The following is a 24,613-nucleotide window of genomic DNA, read 5'->3' as shown; positions in this document are numbered from 1 at the left end:
TCTACTAATACTTGTGACTAGTGGTATTGAGTTTTAAGACTGCTGTACATTAAGCAATATCGTTTACTTATTGGCTGCCATTTAAGGAGCTAGATGTCCAATCCATTTTGACTGGGTGAGGTGAGTGAAGGAATTCGCCCCCCCAGTCAAAATGGCAGCGCCGTCAATGGCACTGGACCATAAGCATTCACAATTGTTCAAAACTCTTCTGCTAACATTATTTTTATTATTATTTTGTTCAAGATACGGTATTGTTAATTTGCTGACAGCTCACCATGGCATATTAAATATGCGGACATAGATGGAATGTTTTTTGTTTTTTTTTACAATTTTGTTTTTTGCAAATATTGAGAACTTTTTCCTCATGATATTGCCTCTCCAATTTAACAATGAGCCTATTTAATTTTAAATTCACATACTAGAGATAAATGACAACTAGATTAACACTCACTGGGATGAATGGCTAACAAAAGTGATTGTGATTGTTTGTCAATTCCTGGTTCATGGAAAATTTTATAAGTATGCAGGTGTTCTTTGATTTCAATTTTTTTTTTTTTTTTTTTTTTTTTTAATGAACTTGAAGCCCATATTGTCATTATAGAGTATCATGTTTAAATTTTTCTCTTAAAAAATGACTTATATTCCAACAGGGCCAATATGCCACGCTTAAAGACAAATACGATCAACTGTTGGTGAGTGGCGCCATTCCCCGGCAGTCCTTGTGTTGGATGGCTTTTCCTCTGACGTTTTGTTCCGTATCTTTGTAGGAGAGCTCCATAAAGAGACGCAACCACCTGGCCTCTCTGTACGAATACATGCAAAGTTGCAGCAAAGAGCTAGACTACCTGTCTCAGCAGAAGGACAGGATCCTGCAAAGAGACTGGAGCGATCGCATGGCTGACCCACCGAGCGTCCGCATGGAGTATGAGGTCCGTCCAGATAAACTGATATGAAATTAAGTAAAACAACTTGTAGTTGGCCTTCTCTTTAAAGTGCGTACGACACGAGAAAAAAAGTCTTGAATATGATTATTATGTGAATTAGAATCATATTTTGAGAAGATTCGACTATATACAACAATTTAGCAACGCGCATATGACGAGAAATTAGTCTTTTAATCTGCCGTTTAGCCACGCCTACCATAACAGGCCTCTAGCGTCCCCAACAAGTGGATGACGTCAGCGGAATCACGATTTCATCTGATTTAGTATGCAGCCCATTGGGGTGGGATTATTGAGAACGAGGAAAACACGACGAAGAGAGCCGCAAAATGTCATTGTTTCAGTCTCTCTACTCCAATATTTTTATAGGATATTCTTTTTATCCAAGTATTTTCCCCAATAGCTAAATAGATGGCATTGTCATGACATATAACAGTCTTGTGCTAAATGGAATATGAAATAATAAAAATGCATTTATGCAAGACGATATGGCAAAATTACTCCATAATGGTTAAAACAGTCGACTTCACCTTTACTGGCCCACCGAACGATTTTTTTATGCCACCTAAATCGGGCTTATGTCATTTCCCTTCCCCGGCTTCGGTGAATGTAAACAAACCAAGAGGCGTGACAGGTAGCCGACATGCTAACCCGAACAGAGTGATGTTTCAAAGTCTTCGAAGCGGAAAATCGCACATAACTAGCCCGGTCATTTCACATGACGACTGGGTTGTCGATTGTCTTTGCCGATCGGCAAACCGCCCGGCGGAGAGCAATTTATGGCTCGTTCCCCCGCTACTATGGACAGGTGAGCTCGCCGGGAAGCAGCTGGACAATGACCGCTGAACATTTACATGCCAATCCATGTTCAAACGTAAGTAGTCCTTTATTTAAAGAAAGTTTGTAGTGTTTATTTTGTAATCGCTGTATTTGCGGCTATTTTTAACTCAAAGTTGCAATTTCTGCTCGGTCGGAAAATTTGACAGAACGCCGGGCACATGAAGAGGGGAAAAAGCCGAGTATAGTGCATTCCCGGCGGGGGGATGTGCGACAAGCCGCCGGTCGTCGGCCGAGGGGTCAAGGAGCATGTCACAAAATGCAAGCCACCTACATATTAAAATGATCCCAGTAATTGACATAAAACAAAACACGATGTTTACTCACTTCCTCGTAAGTCCCATGGTCCCACAGTAGTAGGGCTTGTTTTGGCCAATATCCACCGGTGAATGGGAACCTTTTGAAACCTCAAAAAGCCGCACACGCTTCTCCCTCATACAGCAAGATTTTTCTGCAGCCGTCTTGCTGGCGTAATGTGAAAAATAAACGTATTAATCCGCAAAATCAGCTGAATTATTAGTACTTCTCATACACCAGTACAGCTGTATGGTGAAGAGGACTCCTTCCTCCGTACACGTCACAGCGCCCTCTTTCTCAACTCGAGACTGTTGCCGGAAGTCACTCATTTTCATGGCGCGGGATTAAAAAAACTAAATAAATATAGCAATCCACGAACATTAAAGCGGTCCATTTCATTCAGGAGCATAAAATATCGCGTGTATTATGAAATAAACATGCTTTTTCGTGTCACAAGCCCTTTAAACTATTACATTTTGCCAATGTTAGGCGACGATTTAAGCTCATCAGCTCAAAAACATAGCTAAACGTGCTAAGCGCCATTCCACAGTGTTGTTTGATGATATACTAAGATAGCCCGTCGTTTAAATTTTCGCAGCTGAGCCCCCGTCAATTTGTCTTTTTAGTTTGTCAGTTTGCCTCCGGGCACATTTGTGATCCACAAGGCCCTGCTGCAAACACGTAGAACCAGTGCCTTAATTAGCTGCCGGCTATCAACACGGCATGACTAGCTAGCTCTTTTCATATTTGTTATTTGTTTGACTGCAGAAATTCAAAAGCAATGGGCTGCTTTCACATGAGAGTGAAGTCAACCAGCTCCTGGAAGAAGCAGACCGTTTGGCAGACAAAAGACATCCTGGCAATTCGGCAATAATGGTCTGTTAAATTACAATCAAGATACTCCTCCACATAGCGCAATAATACGGATTCTTCACACAAATAACTGTGGATGTTGACAGGCACATAAAAGCACAGTGCAGAGTGGATGGCAGTCCTTCCTCAACTTGTGTCTAGCACAGGAAGCCCACCTGGACAACGTTGAAGAGTACCGGAAGGTAAGGCATTTGAATATTGCATATGCATGACTTCTGGTTGACCAATGAAAGTTTTTTTACAGTTCCAGCTGGATGCAGAGACCTTGGCCGAGTCCCTGGACAGACTCACCCAAAATTTAGACCCCAAGTTATTGGACAGCAAGAGCAAATCAGAGGCACTCTTGGAACTTCAGGTAGAGTTTGGTTTAATGCAGACATGTCCAAAGTCCGGCCCGGTGGCCAAATGCGGCCCGTGGTCAAATTTCATCATATATATATATATATATATATATATATATATATATATATATATATATATATAAAATAATCAAATATTAAAATAAATATTGTTGGAATTAGCCCCAACGGCCAAGACGCTCTGAAAACGGCAACAGCCAAACGAAGTGCTCCTCCGCTGCTTAACGCTTCCGTGCGCCCCCTGGGAGGGTGGATATCCCGCGCGTTCATCTCTGATGTTAACCCTTTGTACTGACTCCATGTTCCAAAAGTTTGAAGAAGACTCATCGAAAGCAGGTTGACAATTTATTCGTCGACAATGGTCAAAAACAAGGCAAAAAACAGACGACGGAGGTACAATTCTGGATCCAAAACAAGGCTACATAAAAAAAGTTTCTGAGCAGCAAATCTGTGTTATCTCAGTGTCCAGTGTTTTTTAAGTCCGTGGTGTAGGAGGCCGGGCCGAAGGTGTGTCCAGGCGTTGCTTTAGGGACCTTCCCTGTGTGGCCGGTTTTGGGCGGTTTAGGTGCGTGCGTGGATGGGACGTGGTTGCCACAGCAACCGACGCTGGTCTTGACGTCTCAAGCGCCCGCTATCAACTTTGTTATCCGGGCTGGCGCTACTTGTTTTAGAACAAAGCGCGCTGGTCTTTGTCCTTTTTCGCTGTCGGGAGAACTGATTGCCAGAGTTGGTGCGTCAATCTTGCTCGTGACACACACGTTGGGCTTCTATGATAAGATGGCGTTGTGCATTTATTCAGCTTCTTTAAACTATGGAGTGCTATTTATTTAATATTAGGTGTGTTAGAGTAGTGCAGTCCTACAGTAAGTATGAGAAATGATACTATTCCCTAATTAATTATGTTACGTGTGTTCGGTAATGCAAACAGTTAGACGGTGCCTACGAGAAACGGTACCATTTTTTCATTTCCCCCTCATGAGCTCCGATAAGGTGATTCACTTTACTGTGTCAAGGGCATGGAGTAAAGTCTGCCTAAACTATTGTTAGATGAATGTGTTAGACTAATGCAAACAATTATATGGTGTGTGCGAGAACGGTACCTATTCCCTTCAATATATATATATTAAAAAAAAAAAATATATATATATATATATATATATATATATATATATATATATATATATATATATGTATACTGTATATAATATATAAATATAAAAATACGTATAAATATCAAATATTATAATTGTTTAATGTTAACAGTAATAACAATAAACAGCTACTATTTATTGGCTTAATATCATCATCACTGAATTATTATTTAGAAAAATGAATAAATCACCATAGTTAAGGTAGAACTAATAACAACAAGGTTGCTAGGTAACAGAATGAAATTAGTTGTAGAATTCATAACAAAATTATGCCATAGTATTTCCCTCTAGTAATATCACTAATACTACTAGTAAAACTATAATCATTAGTAAAATTCCTTTTTCAGTTAATCTAACTCTATCCCACTGCGTGTGAAAAGGATACAACAACCTGTTTTAATCTAAAAGTTATCATTATCATCTGAATAATAATCATTATCGTTATCATTAGTGTTGCACGGATGCCGATATAGATATGGCCCTAAAATGATCTCATCGGTAGCGGAGAGTTTTAAGAAACAACGTGCCAATGCTGTGCAAAAGGTAATTTTGAGATCTAATTTCCAACCGCTGGTCGCCGTACCCAATGACCATTTGTTCATTCGCTGCCAGCCTCCCCACTTCAAATGGATTGGATGTCTAGCAATGTCAATGGCAGCCAATAAGTTAAAAAATTAGATGCACCCTTCCAGCAATTAGTTTATCATTAGTAAACCTCCCGCTTCAAATTGATTGGATGTCTGCCATTGTCAATGATCGCAATTACTTTACACTCATGTGAGTATTTTGGTCATTTAGTATTTAAGAAAAAAAAAAAAATTTTTTTTTTTTCTTTTTTCAAACTTGGTATCAGTATATCGGCATCGCCCAATAATACACAGTCAGGTGTCAGAATCGGTATCGAGAGTCAAAAAATATATCGGTGCAAAACTAATTTTAATGAAGTGTTGCAAGTCATTAATCTAATTCAAGGTTTCCAGCCTACTTATTAAAAGTCATTGGAGAGCAGGTTTGTGTACTAATATCAAGTTTTTGCAAGTATTGGCCATTGTTGATATAAAATCCAATGAGTTTGCAGAGGTCTGTTTTACAAGAAACAGCTTTGCTATGGATTACGCCTTCAGTCAAACCCAAAGCAGATTGTTTTATTATTTTTTTTACCATAAATACCACCAAAGTAGCTTTAGCTACGCAAAGATATTTCAAGTGTTGTCTTTATGTAATGAGTAAATTCTTCCTTGAAGGGAGACGAGCCAGCGGTGAAGAGGAACGAGCAGCGCCTGGCGGCCCTCAGAGAGCTCAGTCAAGGCATAGCGCCTCTGAAGCTACGTCGGAGCAATCTCACCAAACCTACGAAAGTCGTAGCTCTGTGCGACTGGGACGATGAAAATGTGAGAAAACGACAAAATAAGGAAATGCCGATCAGTATGTTTGAATAATACAAATGAATCCCATTTGAAATCCTGTTAAAACCTCTACCTTTTGTGGTTACTTTAGGGAACTGTGCGGCGTGGTGATGAGCTCACGCTAAAGTCAATCTATGATAAGGAAAAGTGGGAGTTGCAGGATAGCAGCAAGAAAACCAAAAGGCTGCCAGGAGCATGTTTCATGGTCCCACCACCTGACCCTGAGGCCCTGGAGAAAGTTAACAGGTTCCTGTTGACCTAATCAGCATTGTGTTTTCATTGTGTTGTTTGCTCCGAGGGGATCGTTCATAGATGGATTCACATGGAAAATGTCTTTTTACGTTCAGTTTTGAGAGAAAGCTGTTAAACCTGAAGAATCAGAGATCAGCTATTATGAACTCACTGAAGACCCCCGTCGTGGAGGTGGATCGACCTCAGCGTGCAGGTGAGAAAAACATTCCAGAACATCCTATTAATATTGTGTTTGGCCTTACGGTTTGCTGTCATTATGACTTCCTAGTTTCTGTACAAAGTGTGCAAGAAGACCCCAAAGCTACATTGCTAGCCAGACAAATAGATGAGCTTCACTACAATCTGGATCTTTGTAAAACGGACATCGAGAAACGACTGAGAGCTCCTCTGGACAACCGCAACCCTGCACTAGACCTGGAAAACAGGCTGCAAGATCTTAAGGTTCTTGTTCTCAACATTAGTTGGTTAATGCACAGTTTCCACTTGTTTATGTCTAGCACAAGCAAAGGCCTACGCACTGCTAAGCCCAAACACAGTCAAGTTGGGTCAATGTGTGAGACAAAAAAAAAAAAAAAAAAAAGATGATTTCCAAATCATTTTCAATCTATTTTCAATTGAATACAGTACAAAGTCACTATTGTTTATCTTCAAAATTCCCCCCAGAGAAGGTTGGCTTATTTGTTGATTTATTTGGGTTAACAGGTAACACTTTATTTGACAGCGGCGTCATAAGACTGTCATAATTATAACATGACACGAACCTGGGCATTATTGAATGCTTACGACAGATGTCATTAAGTGTCATCCGGCAAATTATTTAACTTACTCCATTTATGTCCAGCTCTGATCTTTTACATCCAATCAAAAGTTAGATAATTTGCCGGATGACACTAAATGACATCTGTTGTATGCATTCATTATGCTACTGACAGTGTCATGTCATAATCATAATTGTCTAATGACAGTCTTACTGCGCCACTGTCAAATAAAGTGTTACCAAATACCGAAACTAGCAATTATTGAAACAACTGGAACAGTAACTGAAGAAATAATTACCACAGAACATGAATTTTGATTGTTATTTACATCTGTAGTGCTGCAATGCACGCTAGGAGGCATGTTGGACAACAACAGTGTTGACAGCAGGTGGCAGCAGAGGTTGACTCTCTTCCCCAAGGGAGCAGGGACGGCCAAATGAAGCTTCTTGAAGCAATGAAGCATGAAGCTTTGAACCAGTTGGCTGCAAAGCTTCATGGTGGTTCCTTTGGTCTTATGACAGTTGTATGATGCCGCTGTCAAATAAAGTGTTGCCGGTTAATATCTTTTGGTGCAACTATACCATAGTACAGTGAGGATAGCCGCGGCTTATAGTCCAGTGCGGCTTATCTATGAACAATAGTCATTCTGGTGTCACATTTGGTGGGTGGCGGCTTATAGTCAGGCGTGCCTTATAGTGCGAAAATTGCGGTAATTGCAGTTGCGCACACTCATTCATCATAATAATATTGTTTTATTATTATTATTGATTATAATCACCATTTCCATTGTTAGTTGTTATTTTATATTATTATCACAGTTATTACACAGGTCAACAAAAAATGTTGCATTGATGCAAACATTTAATCTTGTATAATTTGGGGATGCTGAATCCAAATCTAATCTCAGGTTGTTGTTTTTTTGTATTAACTCTAGTGTTTTTTTTTTTTTTTTTAAACATTTTTATTTTATTTGTTTATTTTCACTAGACAGATTTTATATTTGTGTAATGCAAAATTATTGCAAAGGGATATTTTAATAAAGTAGGTAAATAGCTGGCACTTAAAATAAAGCCCAAAGGAAACAATATATAGTAAAAAAAAAAAAAAAAAACTGCTGTGCCATGTTTAGACAACTGCAGACAAAGCAAACCAACAATAGGGACCATGAGACATGTGCTGAACCACATTCCTGCCAAAATGCTCCAATATACTATATGAAAATCAGTAAACTACGTTGACAGCGATTCATAAAAATGTTCAAAACATTGCAAACGACTGAAATGTTAAAGTGGTATTGGGTGAAAATATATGAAGAACCTGTATAAAATACCCCTAATATAAAAAGGCCAATTGCATGAAGACTAAAGCATACAGAACACACTGAGAAAAAGAAGAAACATTGAAAAGAATCTGTTAAGAAAAACTCATGTAACAATAGGGTGACCATATTTTGATTTCCAAAGAAGAGGACCCTGGACCCGGCCTCGAGATACTTAAATTTTACTTGAAGTTTACTCAAAGCTGCCTTAAAAACACAAAACAAACAAACAAACAAACAAAAAACTACTGGAATTAAACAGTGATTTTTTTAGAAACCTCTTCTGTAATGATTAATCATTGAACATAACAATAGCTGTCTTTTCAGTTCTTACTGTACAAATAAATAATCTGACACAATGTTCTAAATAACACCTCTTCTTGTTATTCCCACTCAATTATTATTCTCATTCAGTGTTCTAGATTGCACACAAACAATACCCGAAATAAACTGACAAACAATTCAACCAGGTGTTTCCAAACGCAGCACTTCAAAACTACATATCCTATAATGCCTAGCGCAATTTACCTCACTGCCAGCTAGCACCAGTAGCTGAGGCAAAAAATCAAACATTGCTATAAATTTACAATCATCGGCAGCGTAACAATGGGACACCAAACGGGATTTTACAGATTACACTAGTACTAAGCTCCGACAGAAGTCAACAGACAAGTTAAGCAAGTGTACATACCGATAGCCTGTGAGCTCCTGTCGTCACGACTCACGAAGGTTTGTTAATGAATGATAATTTAAAGTTGACGCCATGATAAAGCCAGTCTATGACTGCGCACACATGCGCAAATTTGTATCTAAAGTAGAATAAAGGTATTTTCGACTTAATTACACTTTTAGGTACGTGAGCATTTGATTACATACATATTGAACACCAGTGTTGTCACAGATTACTTGAAAAAGTAATTTAATTACTGATTAATGATTATGCCTCAAAAAAGTAATCTAGTTACTTTACTGATTACTTCATTATCAAAGTAACTAAGTTACTTTAAAAGTAATCTATCAGTTACTTTTTACCCATTTTTCTCCCTTTGCCGCCTAAACATAAGAATGATAACAGAAAAATGTCATCACATGTAATTGACTTTCCGATGATTGAATTTAAATGGGAATATCAGAATTTCGTGCTAGCTTAGCCACTCCGGAGCCCTGAAACTAACAAATATCTGACAAACTGCTTGGAATTTGTTGAAATCAACTCCACCGACCAATTAAACCCCGCTAACTCTAAGATTAAGCCGAATGTCAAAACTTCTGAATTTCGGGTTATGGTTAACAGCATATCAGTGACAATGTAAAACAATGCAAACTCACGGCACAATAATCAACAACACACAAGTGGATTGTACAGTGCAATAAACACAAAGGTGGTGGCGAGCGCGGATGCGCGTGCAACCGTGCACATTAACAACCCGGAAGTACTCCTCTCAACACACACGCGGTCAATTTGGCCACAAAACGTGGCGGCAACTAAGCACTTTACACTCAATCGGACTTACAACACATCCCACGATAAACGAACACATCACCTCACGGCATAAATGTGCAACACGCATATGATGTAAACAAAGCTTGCCAACTTGGAGTGATGACTGCCCGTCGTTGCTACAGCAAAGCTACGACACGGCCGCGCATGTAGGGGGTCCAACCTTTTGCTGATACCCTCCAGAATGAAGGAAAAATACTCACCTTCATTCATGGATATCCACAGATCAACATTCTCTCGCAACGTCTCAACACTTGGCGCGAATGTCCACCCGCTTTGGTCCCACAACACGTGACGTGAGACCAAAACAGGAAATAGCTAAGAGGTTGTCATGAAAACACCTACCGGGAACCTTTTATTTTAGCATTTTCTATTAAAATGCTCTTCGTACATGACTACAATATTCTTCATTCTACATACGTTATGAGGCAATGAAAAAATAGTAACGCAGAGACACTAAGGAAACTAACTTTATTCAGATTACTGGTGTAGAAAAATGAAAAGTAATCAGATTACAGTAACGCGTTACTAACTAACGCGTTACTGACAACACTGTTGAACACAAGTCTTAACAACTCGGGAGGCTCTTTGGCAACACGTCACAGGCAGCACAGTACTGTAGTATTCTGTGCAAATCGTCAGTAAAAGAAAAAACAATGACAAAAAAACCCAGACATTTTCATTAATTTATAAAACCCCGCCGGACACCCCAGACAGGATGTAAAAAGTGGACATGTCCAGGCAAAAGAGGACGTTTGGTCACGCCTATGTAACAGACAATGGGGGAGGAGGGCTGTTAGCCAGTGTTAATATTGAGCTTGTTAAGTTGTAATGCTATACTAGGCCAGTAGCCTGTGCATATTATCTGCATTGGTTGGTGCGGCTTGTAACATGTTGTTAATGTGAAATCTGTGCCTGCCATCTTGCTCAGAATTAATCGCGCATGGTGAATGAGCTAGTTCAATATCTATCTGGGGACTTGTCTTGAAAACAAGCTTTAGTTCAAGAATTGAGATGATTTGAAGACAGTCATTTAACAATGCAATTGTTATGACCTTAAAATTCTGTTGCAAAAGAGAATGAGAGAGTGTATGTTGTATTAGCTAGCATAGCCACATTGGAGCATGGTGGGGAAAAAAACTCTCTTTAGCTAAACATGAGTGGTTCAGTTGATGATTTAGGGTTCTAGAAACTATCCCAGCTGATCCTGAGCAGAGTACACCCTGAACTGGTTGTCATCTAGTCGCAGGGCACCTACAGTTGTGGTCAAAAGTTTATATACACTTGTGAAGAACATAATGTCATGGCTCTCTTGAGTTTCCAGTTATTTCTACAACTCTGATTTTTCTCTGATAGAGTGATTCGAACAGATACTTCTTTGTCACGAAAAACATTCATGAAGTTTGGTTCTTTTATGACTTTATTATGGGTGAACAGAAAAAAGTGATCAAATCTGCTGGGTCAATAATATACATACAGCAGCGCTAATATTTGGTAACATGTCCCTTGGCCATTTTCACTTCAATTAGGTGCTTTTGGTAGCCATCCACAAGCTTCTGGCAAGCTTCTGGTTGAATCTTTGACCACTCCTCTTGACAGAATTGGTGCAGTTCAGTAAAATTTGATGGCTTTCTGACATGGACTTGTTTCTTCAGCATTGTCCACAAGTTCAAGTCAGGACTTTGGGAAGGCCATTCGAAAACCTTAATTCTAGCCTGATTTAGCCATTCCATTACCACTTTTGATGTGTGTTTGGGGTCATTGTCCTGTTGGAACACCCAACTGCGCCCAAGACCCAATCTTCGGGCTGATGACGTTAGGTTATCTTGAAGAATTTGAAGGTAATCCTCCTTCATTATCCCATTTACTCTCTCTAAAGCACCAGTTCCATTGGCAGCAAAACAGCCCCACAGCATAATACTACCACCACCGTGCTTGACGGTAGGCATGGTGTACTTGGGGTTAAAGGTCTCACCTTTTCTCCTCCAAACATATTGCTGGGCATTGTGGCCAAACAGCTCGATTTTTGTTTCGTCTGACCACAAAACTTTCCTCCAGAAGGTTTTATCTTTGTCCATGTGATCAGCAGCAAACTTCAGTCGAGCCTTAAGGTGCCACTTTTGGAGCAAGGGCTTCCTTCTTGCACGGCAGCCTCTCAGTCCATGGAGATGCAAAACACGCTTGACTGTGGACATTGACACCTGTCTTCCAGCAGCTTCTAATTCTTGACAGATCTGCTTTTTGGTGATTCTCGGTTGAGTCTTCACCCTCCTGACCAATTTTCTCTCAGCAGCAGGTGATAGCTTGCGTTTTCTTCCTGATCGTGGCAGTGACAAAACAGTGCCATGCACTTTATACTTACAAACAATTGTTTGCACTGTTGCTCTTGGGACCTGCAGCTGCTTGAAATGGCTCCAAGTGACTTTCCTGACTTGTTCAAGTCAATGATTGTTCAAGTCAATAATCACTCACAAGAAATTGCTAATTTGTGTTGCTGTATGTATATTTTTGACCCAGCAGATTTGATCACTTTTTCTGTTAACCCATAATAAAGTCATAAAAGAACCAAACTTCATGAATGTTTTTTGCGACAAAGAAGTATCTGTTGCAATCACTCTATCGGAGAAAAATCTGAGTTGTAGAAATAACTGGAAACTCAAGAGAGCCATGACATTATGTTCTTCACAAGTGTATGTAAACTTTTGACCACAACTGTATATTAACATATTGTACATTTGATTACGTTCTAGAAATCTTCACTGACGGCAAGGAAGCTCGAGTCAGAGAGAGCTGCAATTCAGAGAGACATGGACACTATTTTGGCCAAGAAACCATTTGGACCCAATGCCGCAATCCTGCCGCTCAAACTCTCTGCTGCCAACACCAAAATGGACGACATCTACAGCCTTATTGATCTTTACGACAAAAAGTATGAGAAGAAACATAAAGCTATTGAGCGCCAAGTTTACCCTTTTCAGGGTTTTCTCGGTCACAGTTTGTTCCTCTGATGTTTTTCCACTCAGAGCTTCGGCCTCGATGTTCTTGGAGAAGCAAATGCAGAAGGTAGAAGGCATGGTCTCCGGTTTCGAACAGAAGCTTGCGAAAGATGGCATCATTCCCAACCAAGCAAATGCCCTGACAAGTCGCAGCCGTCAGCTGCAGGTGTGGAAAACCTCAGCATTTATTCACTTTTCATTCTGGCTAACACTGAATTTAAGATAGGGTTCTGTGTATTCGTGTCATCAAACAGGACATCCGCCAGGAAGTTCTCTCAAACAAGGATGAGTTGACAACATTAGGCAGAGACTTGGATCTTACAAAGCAAGCGTGCAGTACCCTGCAGCAGAATTTCAACGTATACTGCCCTGACATTCGACGCCAGGAGAGCGAAGTGAAACATCTGAAAAACCGCTTCACCAATGTCAGTAATCAGCTACAGGACAGGTGAGATCTACAATGTAAACACACGTTTTTATTACAAAATATACAAAAGAATACATAGGGTACCGACATTTTGAGGTTATGAACAGCCATACTTGGGGCCTGATTTACTCAAGGAGAAAACTTGATTACCGATGCAAACATACAGTGGGGCAAATAAGTATTTAGTCAACCACTAATTGTGCAAGTTCTCCCACTTGAAAATATTAGAGAGGCCTGTAATTGTCAACATGGGTAAACATCAACCATGAGAGACAGAATGTGGGAAAAAAAACTGAAAATCACATTGTTTGATTTTTAAAGAATTTATATGCAAATCATGGTGGAAAATAAGTATTTGGTCAATACCAAAAGTTCATCTAAATTCTTTGTTATGTACCTTTTGTTGGCAATAACGGAGGCCAAACGTTTTCTGTAACTCTTCATAAGCTTTTCACACACTGTTGCTGGTATTTGGGCCCATTCCTCCATGCAGATCTCCTCTAGAGCAGTGATGTTTTGGGGCTGTCGTTGGGCAACACAGACTTTCAACTCCCTCCACAGATTTTCTAATGGAGTTGAGATTTGGAGACTGGCTAGGCCACTCCAGGACCTTGAAATGCTCCTTTGTTGCCCTGGCTGTGTGTTTGGGATCATTGTCATGGTGGAAGACCCAGCCACGTCTCATCTTCAATGCCCTAGCTGATGGAAGGAGATTTTCACTCAAAATCTCTCGATACATGGCCCCATTTATTCTTTCCTTTACACAGATCAGTCGTCCTGGTCCCTTTGCAGAAAAACAGCCCCAAAGCATGATGTTTCCATCCCCATGCTTCACAGTGGGTATGGTGTTCTTCGGGTGCAATTCAGTATTCTTTCTCCTTCAAACACGAGAAGCTGTGTTTCTACCAAAAAGTTCTATTTTGGTTTCATCTGACCATAACACATTCTCCCAGTCCTCTTCTGGATCATCCAAATGCTATCTAGCGAACCGCAGACGGGCCTGGACGTGTACTTTCTTCAGCAGGGGGACACGTCTGGCAGTGCAGGATTTGAGTCTCTGGCGGCGCATTGTGTTACTGATAGTAGCCTTTTTTACTGTGGTCCCAGCTCTCTGTAGGTCATTCACTAGGTCCCCCGTGTGGTTGCCCAACGGCAGCCCCAAAACATCACTGCTGTAGAGGAGATCTGCATCAAAAGAAAACGTTTGGCCTCCGTTATTGCCAAGAAAGGGTACATAACAAAGTATTGAGATGAACTTTTGGTATTGACCAAATACAGAAAATCAAACATTTTTTTTTTTTCCCCCATTCTGTCTCTCATGGTTGAGGTTTACCCATGTTGACAATTACAGGCCTCTGTAATATTTTCAAGTGGGAGAACTTGCACAATTAGTGGTTGATTAAATACTTTTTTGTCCCACTGTATGTGGAGGCTACTAACCGGGCGAGCCAGGAATGCGTTTCCTAATATTTCCAGTGAGCAGAAAATACAACCCATAATCCAGAACAGATCGACCTGTGTTTTGTTATTATCATTTGTATAATGGTTGGTTTGATGACTTAAAATGCTGTTACTGAGTATTTTCCGCTCTGTCACGGTAGGTCTACCCTCATACAGGAAGCTAGTAATAAAAACCAAGACTTCCAGAATGCTACTCAGTTGCTGGATTTCTTTTTGGTCAATTTACCAAATAACACAATAGAACCGACTGACAACATGGCTGAGATAACAGGCAAACACAACTCCCAGAGGGTGAGTGCAATTGTCCTGTTTCCAAATAATTATGAACCTCCCTGGTTTTACTTATTGTTCTCTCATGTTTAGAAAGTGATGGAGGACATTAACAGGAAGTCAGATGATGTGCGCCGGATCAAAGCTCTCTCACGTGAACTCCAAAGCACCTTAACTGTAAATTGGGCTTTTTGTTATTTACTATTTGCACTTGAGACAGGATCTTTCTCAAAAACATGTTATTTCAGGAATACGAGCTCAAAGCAAAAACATACCGCTGCATTTTGAATGAAGACGATGATGAAGATGATGACGATGACAATGAAGAACCCATTTTGAAAAATCGTCAAACCTCAACGATGGCCCAGGCGGTGCAGATGAAGGTATAACAACAGCAAGCAGTAACCTTCTCAACCATTCATGTTGTCTAAACTTGGGATGTTTTTACAACAGGAAAAAGATTTACTGAACCGTTTCGCTGAGGTGTCTGCAGAGAATGAGCAGCTTCTCAATCAGATGGCCACCGCTAAGAACATCATTCGTAGGGTAAATCGTGAGACAATCAAATGACTGACTGGCGTCATTCAGTCGCATGTTCCAAATAAATGATGACTCGTCGGTCTTCTTTGGGGCATTCTGTTGCAAGCTAACTGATTTGACCTGCTTTTATGTCTAAAGTGTAATAACCTTTCTTTTCTTTTATGTGCGGACAGAACGAAGAAAAAGCCAGCAGTGTTGTTGTCAATCAGCAGCTGCAACTACAAAGCCAGATGAAGGATTTGGAAGAGGCCGAGATCATGAAGAAAGAACTGAATGAGGAGAAGTCTCGTCGCTTACATGCTGAAAATGACCTGGAAACATACAGACAAAGATACCTGTTATTGAAGAGCAGGAGAGGGGTGGAAAGGTTAGAGGAGAAGGAGGTGGTGCAGTATTATCGTGACCCAAAAGTGGAAGCAGAACTAAAGGCTCTGAAAAACAGGGTCCAAGATGAAGGATTGAAGAAATCGAGAACCCATTCAGAAATTGACATTCTAAATCAGAAAATCGTGATTGTAGAAAAACAGCTCTCTGGTGTTGAACCTAAACTCTTAACCAAAGTAGTCACAGAATATGAAAGAGACCCACAGCTGGAAAAAGAAGCGTTACGGATTCAAACTGAGATTCAGAAGATACGCCTGGAACTCCAAACAAGAGAGTCAGAGACCATTCATGTGAAAAAAGAGTTTAGTCTCCTGTCTCAGCAGAAACAGAAAATCAAAGAGAAAGTTGTAAAGAAGGAAGTGGTGAGGCTGGAAAAGGATCCCGAAATGTTAAAAGCTGTTTTCGCATTCAAAAATGAAATTGCAGCAGAAGAAGCACATTGTCTGTCGCTCAATGACAGCATTTTTAGCATTAGGAGTCAGATCAATACACTAGAGAGGATCATTCCCACCATCGAACCAAAAATTGTCACGAAAGTCGTAAAGAAAGTACAACAAGATCCAGAACTGGTGAGTGAGTCAAAGAAACTACATATGGCCTTGGAGGAAGAGAAGGACGAAAATGTTATTTTGTTGAAAGACTTGACCACGCTTCAGCTGAGATACGGTGAAGTGGAGAAACTGCGCCCTAAATTTGAAGTCAAAGAGGTGATCAATGAGATTTTCCGAGTGGATCCACAGACAGAAATGGAGCTGCAACGTCTGAATAAAGATCTGCAGGAATGTGGACGAAGACGCACCATTTTAGAGAAAGAAACCGAGGTGTTGTTGACCTCTCTGACCACGCTGCGTTCTCAGAAACCCAAAGTTGAATACAAAGAAGTGACCCAGGAGGTTATCAAAGAAGAGAAAAGTCCCGAAATCATTAGAGAGTTACAGCGGCTGAGCAACCAGGTTTCACGTCTTAAAGTCAACTTTGACACGACTCTGGAGTTGCTGTTGCACTTACGTAAAGAAAGAGATGAACTGAAAGCTGAAAAATCCAAAGTGGAGACCAAACTTGTGAATAAAGAGGTTATCAAATATGAGACCGATCCCCTGTTGGAAAAAGAGGTTAACAGACTCCGGAGGACCGTTAGAGAAGAGACTCAACAACGTCGCAATGTGGAGGAATCTCTCTTTGACCTTCAGAATCAATACATTATTCTTGAGCGGCAGAAGCCAGAGGAGAAGACAGTGGTACAGGAAGTTGTGCGTCTTCAGAAGGACCCCAAGCAGATACTGGAGCACGAGAGGTTAAACAAGGCTCTAGATGATGAAGTCAAAGGTCGAAGAAAGCTTGAAATCGAGGTGAGACAGCTCCGAGCCCTGGTTCAAGAAAAGGAAACCACTGTGGCTCAGATGGATGAACGCCAGAAGAAGATCCAGATTGAATCAGAGCTACGGCAGATCAAAGCTCAGATTCATGAATTTGAGACTACTCCAAAACCTGTTGAGGAAAAGATTGTCATTGAAGAAGTCCTGAAAGTGGAGAGGGACCCAAAACTGGAGAAACTCATGGATGATATACGTGTTGAGATGGAAGGAGAAGCAAACTTACTCAGTCGCCTACAGAGAGAAATCAGCAGCCTGAAGATGAAGCTGGAAATGCTGGAAAAGGAAAAGACAACAGAAAAGATTGTTTACAGAGAAGTTGTGCGTGTGGAGAAGGACCCGGCAGTGGAAGCTGAGAGGGAGCATTTGAGAGATCTTGTTGTGCAGGAGAGAAATATGAGACGTGACAAAGAAGACAATCTTCAGAGCTTTAGAATTAAAATTTCCCATCTGGAGACATCCGTATCTGTTATTTCTCAAGAGGAGACAACTCTAATCGTCACCAGAAATAACCTCCAAATGGAGAAAGAAGACCTTCTGAAACAACTCAAAATGCTTGAGGTTGAAAGGCAGAACATCAGCATCAATTTCCAGCAACAGTCCAAGCTCATGAGTGAGAGAACTCAAATAGCTAAGCAGAGGAGTCTTAAGGCATCCTCTGAAATCCAGCGCCTGGAGAATGAGATCCTTAATGAAAAAGACAAACACCACCAAAAGGAGGTTCTAATTATGGAGTTGAAAGAAAGTGTCAGAAAGGAGGATCAGGCTGAAACTCACACCAGAGAGACAAACCTCTCGACAAGAGTCACCATCTTAGATCCCGACACTGGTAAAGACATGGCTCCCTACGACGCCTATTTGAACGGGTTAATAGACCGCAACCAGTACATAAACCTGTCAGAACTGGAGTGTGATTGGGAAGAAATCACATCCACCGGTCCAGATGGGGATTCAACAATTCTGCAAGATCGTAAGAGTGGGAGGCAGTACGCTGTCAAAGATGCCCTGAGAGATGGCCGCTTGACCCAGTATGATGTAATGCGCTACAAGGAGGGCAAAATGCCCATTTCCGAATTTGCTCTTCTTGTGGCGGGGGAAACGAGAAAACCTTTTGTTCCCCCATTAACAAGCCCCAAATCCCCTTTCAAATCCATCCCAAGTTCTCCCTTTAACTCCACACCACCTCCGCTGTTGTCGTCCCAGACCAGTCTCAACAGTCACAGTGACAGTGTTAACAACCTCTTTGCTTTAGCTGATGAGCAATTCCCTATCTCTGGTATTTTTGACACCTCGACGGAGAGCCGTATGTCGGTGAGAAGCGCCTTAACCCGTAAGCTCATCGACGCCGACACCGCTCTGAAGCTGCTGGAAGCACAGGCGGCCTCCGGCGGAATTGTCGATCTCACCAAGAAGGACAAACTGTCGGTCCACAAAGCAGCTGAACACGGCCTCATTGACAATGCTCACATGTATAAGCTTCTAAACGCGCAGAAAGCGTTCACCGGGATTGAAGATCCACTGACCAAAGAGCGTCTCTCTGTGGGAACGGCAGCGCAAAAAGGGTACATACCCTCTGAAAATGCCAGGTGGTATATTGAGGCGCAATACTTGACCGGAGGTTTGGTCGATCCCACCAAAGCTGGCCGACTCACTCTCCAAGAAGCCGAAGCAACCAACGTGATCGATAGCAAGACTGCCGAAGAGCTACAGAATGAGGCCACCTACCCAAAAATTCTGCTTGACCCCATCAGCAAAGAGAAAATCTCATATAAGCAGGCGATGGATAAGTGTAAGCTTGACAAAAGCACAGGACTATTGCTCCTCCCTGCAGCCTCGAGTGATGAAACCGATTCTCCGTCATACTCCAACTTTCGCTTTGTTTCAGGTCGCAACAGAATCTGAGTTATGAGTTTAAGAGGAGTTAAATGTTTGACAAAGCTTGGTGCTACAGGGTTCATGGTATTACTAACACAAAGATGACCTTAACACACACTGATAATGTTAACCTTAAAGTGGATCTGGTTTAAATATAATTTGGGGGGTTTGCTGCAAAAATCGGGGTAACGTATGCCGTTCCATTCAGGATTCAAAAGTCAAATGCAAGAATCCACACACTTTTTATTGCTTTCTATAGACCTGTTTTTTTAAACATTAGTATTTGTATTACTATAATATATGCATGTATATTGAATAAATGTGAATCCTACTGTATGTAATATGTATACGTAATAATAAATGGCAATCTTCATTATTTATGCTTCTTTTTGTACATGATGTAAACAGTGTTGTTAATAACGACGTTTCTAAAGGCGTTATTTCTTTCAGTAGTGAGTAATCTAATTAAAGGGGAAATGTGAACTAAGGTTGGCCAACCATGTTTTTGAATAATATCAATGGCTAAACATTTATAAGCATATTTTCGTTTTGTTTTTTTTAACGCAACCCATCCAGATTCTTTGTTTAACCCATAGCAACGCCCTTGACCATGAAAATGCTTTTCTTTGGCAATCTTCGGAAATCTTCGGAAATTACGTCACACCGGGAAGTGCGAGGGAAGTCCGCCATAGAACAGTATTGTTTGTTGCATTGCTTCTCGGTAAGATGCCACGGCGGTGTGTAGCGATGTTTTGTTCTCACTCAAACGAAAAGTTGTATGAGTGGCCAAAGGATAGCAGGGCACGTAAATGGACATCTTTCGTTCGCACGAAGCGAATGAATTTCACGCCATCATCGAGTAGTGTTCTCTGCTGCAAACACTTCGAAGATGCCTGCTTCCTTAACCGGTCTGCTTATGATCTAGTATTTGCCAAAAAGTAAGTGTGATTTTTGGATAGGTGACTGATGACTTTGTCAAAGCAGAGCTGCCAACTGTTGTGGAATGTACAGTAGAAGCTAGCGACGTTAGCCGAAAGCCAACTCGTGGCATTAGTCGTGGCATAGTTGTTGTTGTGTTCGCTAGTGTTACGTCCCAAGGACGGCTCGCGAAGGACGTAACATAAAACGAGCCACACAATTTCACAAGTGGCACAAATTTATTTACACAACAATCAAACTCGCAATGAATATGTACAAAATGTGGATGAAGCGTGGCTTCAGGGTAAGCCCAGGCAAAAACAACAAACAAAAGGAATCTACACTTGAACCCCACCCGCTAACTAAACCCTGATCATGAAAAAGAACAAAGAAAAGACAGCCACTAACCTAGCTTCTTACGCTGAACACAACAGGAGAAAACGGGTTGAACAGAAATGGCGACTTACACCTATTGCTTCCGTGCTCTTATTTACAGTGGTGAACAAAAACGATCCAATAACGAATAAACACAAAAGACCTCACCGAAAAAGCGGGAGTGTATCAGACTAGCGATCAAATGCAAACGAGCGTGAATGGCGAGCAAACAGCTGGCGAGGAGGACCGCGGCAGAATGCTGTGAAATGCGACCTCCCAGAGCGTTGACAGCGGCAGGTTTACATCGCCGGTGAGTTTGTGCACATTTATTTGTATTTATATTATGTATTTCCACCTTCATGCTTCAAGCATTGCATTGCATTTGTAGCGACGTTTCACGGTGATCGCTTGATAGCCTTCTAGTTTGTTTTTCGCGAGAGCCGCTGACAGGTGACAGCGAGCGTGTTGGCAATGAGTCAATCTCGCAGCGAATCAGCGAGCGGCTCAAGTCACGCAGTGAATCATGGGAAATGTAGTCTCGGGACAACACTGAAGTGGTGCTTTGTAATCCGTTTGCTTGTGTGAAAAAACTACATTTCCTCACGCCATTAGACGCCACTTACTGCCGAGAGCCTCAGCTACTGTTAGCTCCATGTGTTAATAAAGAAACAAAGTTGTAAGCACGTCGTATGTTCGATACCTTTGTCAACAAAACGCTCATAACAAGACACTATGCATGATCCATTTAAGAGACGCTGGGACTGGAAATAGTAGCTGGTAGTACGAGGCGAGGCGGAGATGGGCGAGAAGCAAAACTTCGCGGTCGAATGTGGCGGCAGTCCGCTATTATTTTGTTTTCTTATTGTTGCCACAATAAAGTGGAGAAAGCCATCAACGACTCAATCCCCCCCCCAAACGTTTTTATATTATTATTTTATATGCATGAGCACTGCCGGATCTGCCAAAATGAACATGCAGTCTGATTATTATTTTTTTAAACAATGTCATCAGATAGACAAAAACATAAAATTATGTGCAAATGCCTGCATCTTCAAATCATGAAAATAATAACAGCCTATATCTTACCAATCTTGTAATCTCGATGGGTTTTGTCGATGTCAGGTAGTCTAGGCACATTGTTTGCATCCTGATTAGCGTCTGGCTAATACATGTTAGGTCCTTCATAAAATTCCAACCTCCTCCTCTTCCTCAAACTCTTCAAAAACTTGGATCTCCTCCCTTGCGCTCGATCTATCGCTTATATCGCTGTTTGAATCATTGTTTGAAGGGCTTTGTATGGCGGCCGTATGGAGCGCTGCCATCGCTGTTCTCGGTGTGACGTATCACTTCCGGGTTCGTCCCCTTTCAGGCTCGAACTTTGGAAACGCGATTATTTTGTCAAATATACAACATATAAATTATTTTTTCATGCTTTATTTGTTGGACAATGTTTAATTACTTTAATTGTGACCCTATTTGGCATGTTATGAAATTATTTCACGTTACAGCTTTAATTACTTTTCCCATCTTTGCAACGCTGTTACCGTTACTGGGGATGTGAAGGGGCTTATTATTACAATTTGGTTGAATGAAGTGCGAGTTGTCTGATTTGGTCACACATCAGCTGCCTGGGAGAGAGCAGAGCAGGAAGGGGGAAAGGTGTAGTGATGTTGTTGCAAACGCGATGATGATTGGCGATGATGAATGCTTCACTGCAAGCTCTGGCAAACAAAACAAGACCGACAGAGGTGGATAGTAACGCGTTACATGTACTCCGTGACATTTATTTGAGTAACGTTTTGAGAAAAATGTACTTCTAAGAGTAGCTTTCGAAAGCCATACTTTTTACCATTACTTGAGTAGATTTGTGAAGAAAAAACGCTACCCTTACTCCGCTACTTTGGGTTACACAGGAGTCGTTACATTTTTCCTCTTTTTTCTACATATTAGATTTATTTAATTATTTTTGCTAGCAATGCTATTGCCAAAAGTAGCGCTACTAATTTCACCAATGAGACATCGCAACAATAATCACATGACTCCATTTCACCAATCAGAGGCAAGCCTTCAGTTCTATGCTTACGCAAGCCTGTTCAATCACGCGTCTTTAAAGCACCATAGCAAATTAAGTAAGTATTTGACATAGAGCGCTGCCCTCAACATGAATCGAAATCGCGGATTTAAAACTCTCGCCCAGTTTTTACTTGGCACCGACTGACCACGGAAAACCGGAGATATGATCCTTTTAATTTCATAATAGTTACTATGAAGGAACTACAGTATTCACTACTCAAACTAGGAACTATTTTCTCCACTAGAGGGCGGGGCACTCATGCTCTTTGGACAAATAATTCTTCATTATTATTATTTTTTTTCTGTCTTTGATTTAATGATTTTTATTTAAATATTTCTTTGGCTTTATGTTGTTATGTAATGCTTTGTGGTACAGTTCAACAACAGTTCATATTTGAGTTTGTGCTGAGACAAAAAAAATACCATTGTTTAAAAAGCAGTTAGTTACTCAAAATGTTACTCATCACTTGAGTATTCTTTTCACTGGATACTTTTTTACTTGTACTTGAGTACATTTTTTGCATGAAAACTTTAACTTGAGTAATGTTATTTTTATTATAATAATATAAATAAATAATATATTATTTTTTACTTGAGTAAAATTTTTGGCCACTCTACCCACCTCTGGACAGCGATAATGGCGACAGGCCAGGGATTTTCAAAGGTAGTGTTCTCAAACTTGAATTATATTGAATATTGTTACTTTACGGAATATTTAAGGGTAGTGTTCGGCTTATTGTGCAGTAGGTCTAACAGTTTGAGAGATTTGCACTGGTTAATGGTCAGTTAACATTTGTGTTTTCTTAACAGACATATCTTTTTATCCAAATAAATACCAAATATTCTAAAATACTGTATATAGTAGTGTTTTTATTCTTCAGTCAGTTATTATAAACATCTCTGATGTGAAAGATGTTATAGAATGTAAAAGGTAATAACATGTAGCACATGAAAAGCAACGTCAATTACTTTGCTGAGTAACTAATTACTCTTACAATCAGGTAACTGAGTTACTCAATTTTTGGGAGAAGTAATTTGTAACTGTAACAAATTTTTAAAAGTCTAACAACACTGAATGTGAACCATATTTGGTTACCACACATGATCACACAGAAAACAATGGAAAACAGCACTGGAGTGGACTTTTTTTTTTTTTAGACGGCTTTTGTCACTCCATTCAGATGTACATGCAACCTTATCTGAATTTTCTTGGTTGTTGGTGCCATTCAGCCTCTGAACAATCTGCAAAACAACCGGTTTGATGAGATTTTACTAGATAACTAGGCCTGCAAGCAGGACTGAACGGGCCCTCGCAATCTAGCGCAACTCGGACATCACGCAACTCGGACCGTGTGCAGGTCAGGGGGGTGGCAGATCCTCCTCTCTAATCATCTCATTAGAACCTAACATGCTCGAAAGTCGCCTCTTTACATTCACACACCTAAGAGATAAAAAACCCTATTGGAGAGAGTACTACAAAAAAGGAGCGAATAAAGGGTCGGCACGACATGTGGACATGGGCCGTAAAATAAGTATTTCAAAAGGTCTTGAAACTATAATGACCAACCTGAAAAGAACTGGACATATATTAGAAAAATGAGTGACTTTCTATTGCCACTAGTTGGCGCTGTAGGGTTGATGCAAATGACCCCTACGGGACCCTTCAGTGTATGACTCAACAAGCACGAGATGTTTGGGGCAGATATGTTGTAGTTACAAGTTATGACTGTTCAAAACTTGTGGTGAGACGAAATGGCTTCAGTCATTTTCACTTCTCCTGTTGGAGTCTTCTGCTTCAACCAAACCTCAGTATTTTTCATCAGGCACCTGAACACATGTCTTATGGCTCCCCTGATGCAGGTTTCAGGTGAATATATTTTTTTTCCTTGGAGGAGGAGCCTGTTTAGTAAAAAAAGGCATTTCCTGTTTCCAATAGGGGGCGCTCGGCCTAATGGGTAATGTTTCAATGCACTCGTGTTAAGGGCGGGATCCCACACATACATGCCAGATATAAAAATGATTGAACGTTGTGTCAAGGAGCTATTAGTCTTTTACTGAATTTGTCATTTTGCCGAAAAAATGGCCGACTTTGTCAGGAATGAGTGGGCAGGCAGATGGTGTGGACCCAAATGCAGGGAAACAAAAAAAGGCAGCAAGGCAGTGAACTCGAAAAACGTTTTAACAATAACTAACAAAAATCACAAAGTACAAACAAAAGGACTATGGAT

At 40.7% G+C, this 24,613-nt stretch overlaps 1 protein-coding gene across 1 annotated transcript in view; it reads left to right on the top strand.

The window, feature by feature from the left end:
* evplb (envoplakin b) overlaps positions 1 to 23,079 on the top strand; it is a 44,359-nt gene extending 21,280 nt beyond the window's left edge. Inside the window, exons 6-22 of the mRNA XM_057861666.1 lie at positions 651 to 692; positions 768 to 929; positions 2,844 to 2,951; positions 3,035 to 3,130; positions 3,193 to 3,303; positions 5,703 to 5,849; positions 5,956 to 6,110; positions 6,212 to 6,309; positions 6,385 to 6,557; positions 12,444 to 12,622; positions 12,717 to 12,855; positions 12,944 to 13,137; positions 14,718 to 14,868; positions 14,941 to 15,024; positions 15,096 to 15,230; positions 15,301 to 15,393; positions 15,561 to 23,079. Coding sequence (XP_057717649.1) covers positions 651 to 692; positions 768 to 929; positions 2,844 to 2,951; positions 3,035 to 3,130; positions 3,193 to 3,303; positions 5,703 to 5,849; positions 5,956 to 6,110; positions 6,212 to 6,309; positions 6,385 to 6,557; positions 12,444 to 12,622; positions 12,717 to 12,855; positions 12,944 to 13,137; positions 14,718 to 14,868; positions 14,941 to 15,024; positions 15,096 to 15,230; positions 15,301 to 15,393; positions 15,561 to 19,046 — 5,553 coding nt within the window. The 3' untranslated portion in view covers positions 19,047 to 23,079. The remainder of the gene's footprint in view (positions 1 to 650; positions 693 to 767; positions 930 to 2,843; positions 2,952 to 3,034; positions 3,131 to 3,192; positions 3,304 to 5,702; positions 5,850 to 5,955; positions 6,111 to 6,211; positions 6,310 to 6,384; positions 6,558 to 12,443; positions 12,623 to 12,716; positions 12,856 to 12,943; positions 13,138 to 14,717; positions 14,869 to 14,940; positions 15,025 to 15,095; positions 15,231 to 15,300; positions 15,394 to 15,560) is intronic.
* The last annotated feature ends 1,534 nt before the right edge of the window (positions 23,080 to 24,613 follow it).

Source organism: Corythoichthys intestinalis, chromosome 16 (assembly GCF_030265065.1).
Source record: "Corythoichthys intestinalis isolate RoL2023-P3 chromosome 16, ASM3026506v1, whole genome shotgun sequence".
NCBI lineage: Eukaryota > Metazoa > Chordata > Actinopteri > Syngnathiformes > Syngnathidae > Corythoichthys > Corythoichthys intestinalis.
The sequence above is the reverse complement of the archived record's forward strand: the minus strand, read 5'-3'. Positions and strand labels throughout refer to the sequence as shown.